This window comes from Triticum aestivum, chromosome 3D, assembly GCF_018294505.1.
Source record: "Triticum aestivum cultivar Chinese Spring chromosome 3D, IWGSC CS RefSeq v2.1, whole genome shotgun sequence".
In the NCBI taxonomy this organism is placed as follows: domain Eukaryota; kingdom Viridiplantae; phylum Streptophyta; class Magnoliopsida; order Poales; family Poaceae; genus Triticum; species Triticum aestivum.
This window is the reverse complement of record NC_057802.1, coordinates 499,085,328-499,096,620: the sequence shown is the minus strand read 5'-3', so window position 1 is coordinate 499,096,620 and position 11,293 is coordinate 499,085,328. Positions and strand designations below refer to the sequence as shown.

At 45.9% G+C, this 11,293-nt stretch overlaps 1 protein-coding gene across 1 annotated transcript; it reads left to right on the top strand.

The window, feature by feature from the left end:
- The first annotated feature begins 460 nt into the window (after positions 1 to 460).
- On the top strand, positions 461 to 1,327 carry LOC123075081 (BAG family molecular chaperone regulator 4-like). Its single transcript, XM_044497764.1, has one exon. It carries the CDS (start codon positions 515 to 517, stop codon positions 1,010 to 1,012), a length of 498 nt encoding a protein of 165 aa, XP_044353699.1. The 5' UTR covers positions 461 to 514; the 3' UTR covers positions 1,013 to 1,327.
- The last annotated feature ends 9,966 nt before the right edge of the window (positions 1,328 to 11,293 follow it).

Sequence of the window (11,293 nt, the reverse complement as noted above, 5' to 3'; positions counted from 1 at the left end):
ATAAAAATAAATAAATAAATAAATATTCCCACTGTTCGTGAATGAACTAAAACCAGACAGGATTTAGGAACAGAGCAAAGTAGAAAACAAAAAAAATGATAAATAGTATATATAAATATTATAAATAGTATATATAAGGGTAAACAACAAAACTAACTAACCTGCAGCTGGTGGGACGATTCCTTCGGCTCCAGCCATCCATGCAGATGCAGGGCGGAGACCGCGTTGCCACCTCCCCATGTGCTGCCGATCTCGTCGCCTCAGTAACAGCAGACATCTGTCGCCTCACTCGCGGCGACTCAGCGTAACAACGCTCCGTTAACGCTAATCTATTCCCGCTAAGCTTCGCCTAGTCACAACCCAAATATCCTGTCGCGACTGCCGACCTTGTCCTCGTCCTCGACACCTTCTCCCCCTTTAAAATCCCAAGCATCTCTCCTTCAAGCCTCACGCAGCACAACACCCACAGAGCAGACAGGCAGTGAGAGAGAAGCAGAGAGAGCTAGGAGCAGAGATGGTGAAGATTCCGAGCCCGAGGAGGCTGTTCAGGAGCCGGTCGAGGAACACAGTGGGCGGCATCGGCGGGGTGGACATGTGCGCCATGGTGGCCGAGCACGAGCGCATCGAGTGGGAGGTGCGGCCGGGCGGGATGCTGGTGCAGAAGCGCCGGGCGCCCCACGACGACGGCTGCGACGACGCCGTCGAGGCCATCCTGGTGCGGGTCTCCGCCGGCTGCGGCGGGTGGCAGCACGACGTGTCCATCGACGCCACCGCCACCTTCGGCGACCTCAAGGTGCTGCTGTCGCTGGCCACCGGGCTGTGGCCCAGGGAGCAGCGGCTGCTGTACAGGGGCCGGGAGCGGGACGACGGCGACCACCTGCACATGGCCGGCGTCCAGGACAAGGACAAGGTGCTCCTCCTGGAGGACCCCGCCGTCACCCAGAGGAAGCTCCGGTCCACCTCCCTCGCGCAGCTCATGGGAGTGCCCTGCCATTCCTTCATCCAAGTCTAAGAAATCTACACATCCTCCTGATCGATCGATTTTTCTTTCTTTCTTTCTCGCCGGCTGCTCTTGCTTGGGCGAAGATCGATCGGTTTCAGGTGTGTTAATTAAGTGTCGACTGCATTCCTTTCTTTCTTCAGAGATTTCTTTTAGGTTTAGGTATTAACTAAGAGCCTGGATTCGGCCGGTTAAATCGAAACATATGTACTCTAGAAAATTGAAACATCTGCATCGTTAGGACACAATACAGTACAGTACATATTGTAAATTGTATTACTGTAATTTGTGCAAGGACACAATGAGAGTGACTGTGCTGTTTATAAATGTGCACGTGTCTGTCTCCATTCTTCGTCAATGGCTCCTTGTATAGTCTTCTGATGGCGCATATACATTTATCAGCGTATCCTTACGATGAAATTAGGGCCACCCCAACTCCGTGCATCAAAATACACAGCCAGTGAACACTCTTTGCATTAAATGCCCGCAGACCAGTCCAGACGTCTAAATTTCCACAAACCGAAAACTTGTGGGAGGTTTGGGGAGTCCAACCGCCCGCCACATTGGACGCCCACGCAGCCGGCACACCCACACTAATAGAACATAGGGCTTTGGTTTGAGTCTGGCCAGCCCATTAGTCTCGGTTCAGTCACGAACCGAGACCTATGGGGAGCATACGTCCCGGTTCGTGAGTCCAGGGGGCCGGCCGGGGCCTCGTGGGTATTGGTCCCGGTTCGTCTGGACCCATTTGTCCCGGTTCCTGGCACGAACCGGGACCAATGGGCCTCGCTCCTGGCCCACATACATTGGTCCTGATTCGTGGCTCGAACCGGGACAGAAGGGGGAGCTTTAGTCCCGGTTCCAGCCACGAACCGAGACAAATGAATTGCCTATATATACCCCATCGCCGCAGCAGAGCACTCCACAGTGCTCTGTTTTTTCTGGCCGGCGAGGGGAGGGCATTTGGGTGCTCTAACTCACCTCCTATGCACATGAGCTGTTCGATGAAATGCTCGAGCCACACTAGTTAAGCTTTCTCCTCACGAAGCTCGACCTCCAAGCTCCATTTTCCCCGATATTTGCATAGGTTTAGCGGTCCGTCACGTCCCGTCCCCGTCTTCACCGCCGTCGATCGCCCGCGCCGATCTCGTCGCCGGCACCATGATACGTCTCCGTCGTATCTACAATTTTTGATTGTTCCACGCCAATATTCTACAACTTTTACATACTTTTGACAACTTTTTATACTATTTTTGGACTAACATATTGATCCAGTGCCCAGTGCCAGTTCCTGTTTGTTGCATGTTTTTTGTTTCCCAGAAAACCCATATCAAACGGAGTCCAAACGGGATAAAAACTGACGGAGATTTTTTTTTTGGAATATTTATGATTTTTGGGAAGAAGAATCAACGCGAGACGATGCCCGAGGGGGCCACGGGGCAGGGGGCGCGCCCTAGGGGGTCAGGCGCGCCCTGGACCCTCGTAGCCACCCCGTAAGGCGGTTGGAGCCCTTCTTTCGCCGCAAGAAAGCTAATATCCGGATAGAGATCGTGTCCAAAATTCAGCCCAATCGGAGTTACGGATCTCTGGTTATAAAATAAACGGTGAAAGGGAAGAATCTAGAGGGCGGAAACAGAGAGAGACAGAGAGACAGATCCAATCTCGGAGGGGCTCTCGCCCCTCCCACGCCATGGAGACCATGGACCAGAGGGGAAACCCTTCTCCCATCTAGGGAGAAGGTCAAGGAAGAAGAAGAAGGAGGGGGGCTCTCTCCCCCTCGCTTCCGGTGGCGCCGGAACGCCGCCGGGGCCATCATCATCACCGCGATCTACACCAACACCTCCGTCATCTTCACCAACATCTCCATCACCTCCCCCCATCTATCTACAGCGGTCCACTCTCCCGCAACCCGCTGTACCCTCTACTTGAACATGGTGCTTTATGCTTCATATTATTATACAATGATGTGTTGCCATCCTATGATGTCTGAGTAGATTTTCGTTGTCCTATCGGTAATCGGTGAATTGCTATGATTGGTTTAATTTGCTTGTGGTTATTGTTAGAATAAATTCGAGGCACTCCGTCGATCATCTGAGCACCAAGCAATCACACGAGCACGACACCGAGATTTGTTAACAAGGTTCACCGATATGGCTACATCCCCGGGGCTTGACTACGGGCGCTCCTCCCCGTGACACCGCTACAATACCGCACCAGGTCGCCCTGGACGCCGGCACATGCCGCCAGCTTCCCCTGCGTTCCTGTGCTATTATGTCGGCATAGGTTACATCGTGTGTCTACCCCCGCTATATATGAGAGGCCTAGAATACAAGTGTCCTACTAGGACACGACTCCCCATCCTATGTAAACACAATACAACTCATAAATATTCAAAAAAAAAACAATACAACTCATAGTCCAACTGTAACCTACCTTGTGCACTATATTCGACACAACTCTAACAAACTCCACCTTGGCGAATATTCTCCACCACCTTGAATTTGTCCATGCGTCAAACTTCCATGTACATTGGACTTGAGTTTATCCCATGAGCATCGCTGCTACTCCAAAGACTCCATATGACTTCACGTGCAACTTGTAGTCCCTTCTTTTCTTGACACAGTCAACACTCGAGCAAAATTAAGTTCCTTGTCACTCTAGTTTGTGCTCCCAACTTCCAGAGTATCCGTCCAACGCCATCACCCACTGATCACTGACCTGCGTGAAAGTGAACAACTCACATATTGGATGTCACACATAAGAGTTACCTAAACTCAACATCACCGCTCCTTTCTTGACCGCCCGTCTGAAACATGAAGAAATTTCACCGTTGCTTGTAGTCATCTCGAGTCAAATTCACAATTGTCTCACCACATGTATGACCACCAGAGCCCTGGCCCGTCTCTATGTCCCGTGCATACCGCACGCCTTGCCGCTATTACCGCGTCGAGCCTCCGCTGTCCCGGTCGAGTCTCAAGGGTCGCGAGCCCACACCACTCAACCCCCACTGCAGAGTACCACCGATCATCACCGACGGATGACGAGTTTCACGCTTCCATCAGACCATTGGGCTCCAATCCGAATTACGTGTCCTTCGCTTTTCCCATCCGCTGAATAGGCTTCGATTCTCTGGATCCTTACACCGTAGCCCCTCAATCCAGCTCCACCTTCAACAAGACTTCATGGTAGATGATCAGTCCACCCTCGCGCCCCGTCGACTTCAAGCTCACATGCGTACGCCATCTTGAATCAACCCCATGCCATAGTCTTGTCGAAGCCACACAAGCCCTCAGGCCTGCGCGACGTGTTTCCACGCCCCAGAAGTCGGTCACCATCAGCATCACGCTCCGACGTCGTCGTCGCCGATCCCACCACCGTCTTCTGTACCAACCGACTCGCGTCGATCCGTCAGACTTACAAGTCCGACCCAGACTCCCAAATCATTCATGAATTTCCATCCATCACATGATAATTCCATCACCGCTAACATGACTTCCCGCAACGCCTTCAAGCATCCCTGTTGTGCCAACAAATCTTCCATCCTAGTCTGCCATAACCCAAGGTTTTCAGTTCCGTGAACTTCTCCATCTCAAACTTGGTACCCGTTGGTGCCATGGTCTTTTGTATGGCTGACCCTGCGGAAAATTATCCAAGCTTTTCACGCGATGCCCCAAGCACATGGACACTCTGTGTACTACTAGCAAAACCAAAAGAATTATAATCTTTAGCCTTCACGTGGTGGCTCGGCTCCCTTGCACAAAACTCCAATGCTAGCTTTGCTTTGCCTTGTCCTTTCCTTCCAATATATAGATGCGTATCATCAATGGATTTTTCCCTTCCGATTTGGACCTGGCTGCCTCTGTCCTGTACGGTAACCCGACCCTTGCTGCTACCTAGTAGCGCACCTGTAGGTTTCCCAGTCGAACACGAGGACTTAGTTCTGGACTCGGTCCAGTTTTGTTTTCCAAACAAATCTCCGGCTTGCTCTTTGCTTGCACACGTAGCTCTAGCGCACGACAGCCGTCGTTTGCCTGCACACACGCTGCTGTCCAGCGGTTCCTCATGATCCGCCGCCGCTAGCACGCTTTTCCGCTGTACGCTCGCCCGATTTTTCTTCTGATTCATCGCCGCAACGTCCAGCTTTCTGTGCACACACGACCGTACTATCCGCCGCTACGTGCAGTCCGATCTCGTCGAGATTGCGAACTCGCCGCTCGCCATGATACGGCGCTTCAGATTTCTCTCGCATATCAACGCCGTCAACGCCTTCGAACAACCTAGCTCATCATACCACTTGTTAAAATAAATTCGAGGCACTCCGTCGATCATCCGAGCACCAAGCAATCACACGAGCATGACACAAAGATTTGTTAACGAGGTTCACCGATATGGCTACATCCCCGGGGCTTGATTACGGGCGCTCCTCCCCGTGACACCGCTACAATACCGCACCAGGTCGCCCTGGACGCCGGCACATGCCGCCGGCTTCCCCTGCGTTCCTGTACTATTATGTTGGCATAGGTTACATCGTGTGTCTACCCCCGCTATATATGAGAGGCCTAGAATACAAGTGTCCTAATAGGACACGACTCCCCATCCTATGTAAACACAATACAACTCATAGTCCAATTGTAACCTACCTTGTACACTATATTCGACACAACTCTAACAGTTATGTTGCTGTCCTTTGGTGCCCATCATATGAGCGCGCGCGTGGATCACACCATAAGGTTAGTTGTATATTGATAGGACTATGTATTGGAGGGCAAGAGTGACAGAAGCTTCAACCTAGCATAGAAATTGATGCATACGGGATTGAAGGGTGACCAATATATCTTAATGCTATGGTTGGGTTTTACCTTAATGAACGTTAGTAGTTGCGGATGCTTGCTAATAGTTCCAATCATAAGTGCATAGAATTCCAAGTCAGGGATGACATGCTAGCAGTGGCCTCTCCCACATAAAACTTGCTATCGGTCTAGTAAAATAGTCAATTGCTTAGGGACAATTTTGCAACTCCTACCACCACTTTTCCACACTCGCTATACTAACTTTATTGCGTCTTTATCTAAACAGCTCCTAGTTTTTATTTACATGCTCTTTATATTCTTGCAAACCTATGCAACAACACCTACAAACTACTTCTAGTTTCATACTTGTTCTAGGTAAAGCGAACGTCAAGTGTGCGTAGAGTTGTATCGGTGGTTGATAGAACTTGAGAGAATATTTGTTCTACCTTTAGCTCCTCGTTGGGTTCGACACTCTTACTTATCGAAAGAGGCTACAATTGATCCCCTATACTTGTGGGTTATCAAGACCTTTTTCTAGCGCCGTTGCCGGAGTTATAGCGTGGGGTGAATATTCTCGTGTGTGCTTGTTTGCTTTATCACTAAGTAATTTTTATTTGTTGTTCTAAGTTGTTCTCTATCTTTAGTTATGGATATGGAACACGAAATACCAAAAAAATTAGGTGTACTTGCTACTCATGGAGATGGGGAACCTCCTAAAACCCTCGATGCTGATTATGTGAAAAATATTATGTACTACTTTGATAATCCTGAGAAAACTCCATTCAATTATGTAATGGGAGACACGTTGGATCAACGTGAATACTTTAGGGATTATCGCTTGACTCAAAAAGGGAAACTATTATGGGATTAAATTCATATGTTGCACTGGTATGCTCGGGAACTATGCTTCAGATATGATTATACTTGTTGCTCTAGGATGAAGGCTCCACACCTTTCCTTTTCATGCAAATTTAATGATGATAAACCTTGGCTTCTTACGCTAATGGTATATATGATTACTATGATGTGGAACAAATAGAAGAATTCGTTGCATTTATGGGTGCTTATGAAATTGAATCTTTGTTTAAAGAGTGTGAAAATCTTGATGATGCTGTTTATAGACCTGAAAATTTTGCTATACTTAAATATTGCTATGAGAATTATGAATTCAATTCCGATATTGATGATTTTATTCAGAAAGTCTCCGCTGTCCAAGAAGAGACTAATATTTTGCAGGAGCCTATGGAAGAAGAAATTGATGACATTGTGAGCTCATTGGATGAAAAAGATGAGGAGGAGAGCGAAGAACAAAAGGAGGAAGAGCGGATTGATCACCCGTGCCCACCTTCTAATGAGAGTAACTCTTCAACTCATACATTGTTTAATTTCCCTTCGTGCTTACCGAAGGATGAATGCTATGATGATTGTTATGATCTCGTTGATTCTTTTGAAATATCCCTTTTTGATGATGCTTGCTATGCTTGTGGCCAAGATGCCAATATGAATTATGCTTATGGAGATGAACTTGCTATAGTTCCTTATGTTAAACATGAAATTGTTGCTATTGCACCTACGCATGATAGTCCTATTATCTTTTTAAATTCTCCCGACTACACTATATCGGAGAAGTTTGCCCTTATTAAGGATTATATTGATGGGTTGCCTTTTACCGTTGCACATGATGATTTTGATGAATATAATATGCATGTGCTTGATGCTCCTACTTGCAATTATTATGAGAGAGGAACTATATCTCCACCTTTCTATGTTTCCCACATGATAAAATTGCAACAAACTGTTTATACTATGCATTGGCCTTTACTTGATGTTCATGAATTGTTCTTGTATGACATGCCGATGCATATGAAGAGAGTTAGACTTTGTCATTGCTTGATATATGTTGCTTTGTGCTCACTACTAAATGCCAAATCATTGCTAATTCAAATTGGCTTTGATATACCTTGGGATCCAGGTGGATCCATTACATGAGCACAATATGCCTAGCTTAATGGCTTTAAAGAAAGCGCTGCCAGGGAGACAACCCGGAAGTTTTAGAGAGTCATTTATTTCTGTTCTGTGCTTTTATAAAGTTTAAAAATAAAAATAATGTGCGACGGTTTTCCTTTAGGATGTTTACAATGCTTGTTGGTTTGTGCGGTAAAGGACAGAAACTTTGGCTGTAGTGCGTGATTTTACGTTTTTTACTGGAACGTCAAACGGTTCTGAAATTTTTTGCACTGTCTTTCTATACAAATTTTTTATTTTTCCTAATTTTGGTAGAATTGTTGGAGTACGAGAAGTATGGTGAATGTTCAGATTACTATAGACTGTCCTGTTTAAGACAGATTCTGTTTTTGATGCATAGTTTGCTTGTTTTCATGAAACTATCGATTTATATCAGTGGATTAAGCCATGGAAAAGTTATATTACAGTAGCTAAAATGCAAAAACAAAATATGAATTGGTTTGCAATAGTACTTAGAGTAGTGATTTGCTTTATCATACTAACAGATCTTACCGAACTTTCTGTTGAGTTTTGTGTGGATGAAGTGTTCAAAGATCGAGAAGGTCTCGATATGAGGAAAAGGAGGAGAGGCAAGAGATCAAGCTTGGGGATGCCCAAGGCACCCCAAGTAAATATTCAAGGATACTCAAGCGTCTAAGCTTGGGGATGCCCCGGAAGGCATCCCATCTTTCTTCAACAAGTATCGGTATGTATTCGAATTCGTTTCGTTCATGCGATATGTGCAAATCTTGGAGCGTCTTTTGCATTTAGTTTTCATTTTTCTTTTATGCACCATGCTGGTATGAGATAGTCCTTGGTTGATTTATAGAATGCTCTTTGCACTTTACTTATATCTTTTGAGTATGGCTTTATAGAATGCTTCATGTGCTTCACTTATATCATCTGAAGTTTGGATTGCATGTTTCTCTTCACATAGAAAACCACCATTTGTAGAATGCTCTTTTGTTTCACTTATATTTGTTAGAGCGTGGGCATATCTTTTTTAGAAAGAATTAAACTCTCTTGCTGCACTTATATCTATTTAGAGAGTTGACAGGAATTGGTCATTCATATGGTTAGTCATAAAATCCTACATAAACTTGTAGATCATTGAATATGATATGTTTGATTCCTTGCAATGGTTTTGCGATATAAAGATGGTGATATTAGAGTCATGCTAGTGGGTAGTTGTGGATTGTAGAAATACTTGTGTTGAAGTTTGTGATTCCCGTAGCATGCACGTATGGTGAACCGTTATATAACGAAGTTGGAGCATGAGGTATTTATTGATTGTCTTCCTTATGAGTGGCGGTCGGGGACGAGCGATGGTCTTTTCCTACCAATCTATCCCCCTAGGAGCATGCGCGTAGTACTTTGTTTCGATGAATAATAGATTTTTGCAATAAGTATGTGAGTTCTTTATGACTAATGTTGAGTCCATGGATTATACGCACTCTCACCCTTCCATCATTGCTAGCCTCTTCGGTACCGTGCATTGCCCTTTCTCACCTCGAGAGTTGGTGCAAACTTCGCCGGTGCATCCAAACCCCGTGATATGATACGCTCTGTCACACAAAAGCCTCCTTATATCTTCCTCAAAACGGCCACCATACCTACCTATCATGGCATTTCCATAGCCATTCCGAGATATATTGCCATGCAACTTCCATCATCATCATATACATGATTTGAGCATTTATTGTCATATTGCTTTGCATGATCGTAAGATAGCTAGCATGATGTTTTCATGGCTTGTCCGTTTTTTGATGTCATTGCTACACTAGATCATTGCACATCCCGGTACACAGCCGGAGGCATTCATATAGAGTCATATCTTTGTTCTAGTATTGAGTTGTAAGTAAATGAAAGTGTGATGATCATCATTATTAGAACATTGTCCCATGTGAGGTTATCAAAATAGAAGAGGCCAAAGAAGCCCAAATAAAAAAAGAGGCCAAAGAAGCCCACCAAAAAAAGAAGAAAAAAAAGAAAAACAAGAGAAAAAAATGAGAGAAAAAGAGAGAAGGGGAAATGTTACTATCCTTTTACCACACTTGTGCTTCAGAGTAGCACCATGTTCTTCATATAGAGAGTCTCTTGAGTTATCACTTTCATATACTAGTGAGAATTTTCATTATAGAACTTGGCTTGTATATTCCGATGATGGGCTTCCTCAAATGCCAGAGGTCTTCATGAGCAAGCAAGTTGGATGCACACCCACTTAGTTTCAGTTTGAGCTTTCATACACTTATAGCTCTAGTGCATCCGTTGCATGGCAATCCCTACTCCTCGCATTGACATCAATTGATGGGCATCTCCATAACCCGTTGATTAGCGACGTCGATGTGAGACTTTCTCCTTTTTTGTCTTCTCCACACAACCCCCATCATCATATTCTATTCCACCTATAGTGCTATATCCATGGCTCACGCTCATGTATTGTGTGAAAGTTGAAAAGGTTTGAGAACGTCAAAAGTATGAAATAATTGCTTGGCTTGTCATCGGGGTTGTGCATGATTTGAATGCTTTGTGTGGTGAAGATGGAGCATAGTCAGACTATATGATTTTGTAGGGATAACTTTCTTTGGCCATGTTATTTTGAAAAGACATGATTGCTTTATTAGTATGCTTGAAGTATTATCGTCTTAATGTCAAATGATAGACTATTGCTTTGAATCACTCGTGTCTTAATATTCATGCCATGATTAGATTATATGATCAAGATTATGCTAGGTAGCATTCCACATCATAAATTATCTTTTTTATCATTTACCTACTCGAGGACGAGCAGGAATTAAGCTTGGGGATGCTGATACATCTCCGTCGTATCTATAATTTTTGATTGTTCCATGCCAATATTCTACAACTTTTACATACTTTTGGCAACTTTTTATACTATTTTTGGGACTAACATATTGATCCAGTGCCCAGTGCTAGTTCCTGTTTGTTGCATGTTTTTTGTTTCGCAGAAAACCCATATCAAACAGAGCCCAACCAAGATAAAAACAGACGAAGATTTTTTTTGGGAATATTTATGATTTTTGGGAAGAAGAATCAACGCGAGACGATGCCCGAGGGGGCCACGAGGCAGGGGGCGCGCCCCAGGGGGTCAGGCGTGCCCTGGACCCTCGTGGCTACCCCGTAAGGCGGTTGGAGCCCTTCTTTCGCCGCAAGAAAGCTAATATCCGGATAGAGATCGTGTCCAAAATTCAGCCCAATCGGAGTTACGGATCTCCGGTTATAAAAGAACGGCTCCCCCCGACCACGTCGCCGTCGCCCCAGCCCCCCGACCACGCTGCGCACCCTCGCCGTGCCTCTGCCTCGCCCTGCCCGGCCCGATCGACCACGCCGCCATCGCCCCTGCCCCGACCACTCCGCCGTCGCCGCCCTCTACACCGACGTCGTGCCTCTGCCCCTGCCCCGACCACTCCGCACCTCTCCTTGGTCAGGCCGGCGCCGCCCCCCCTTCCCCTGTCCTCTCCTCCCTGTTTTTTTCCAC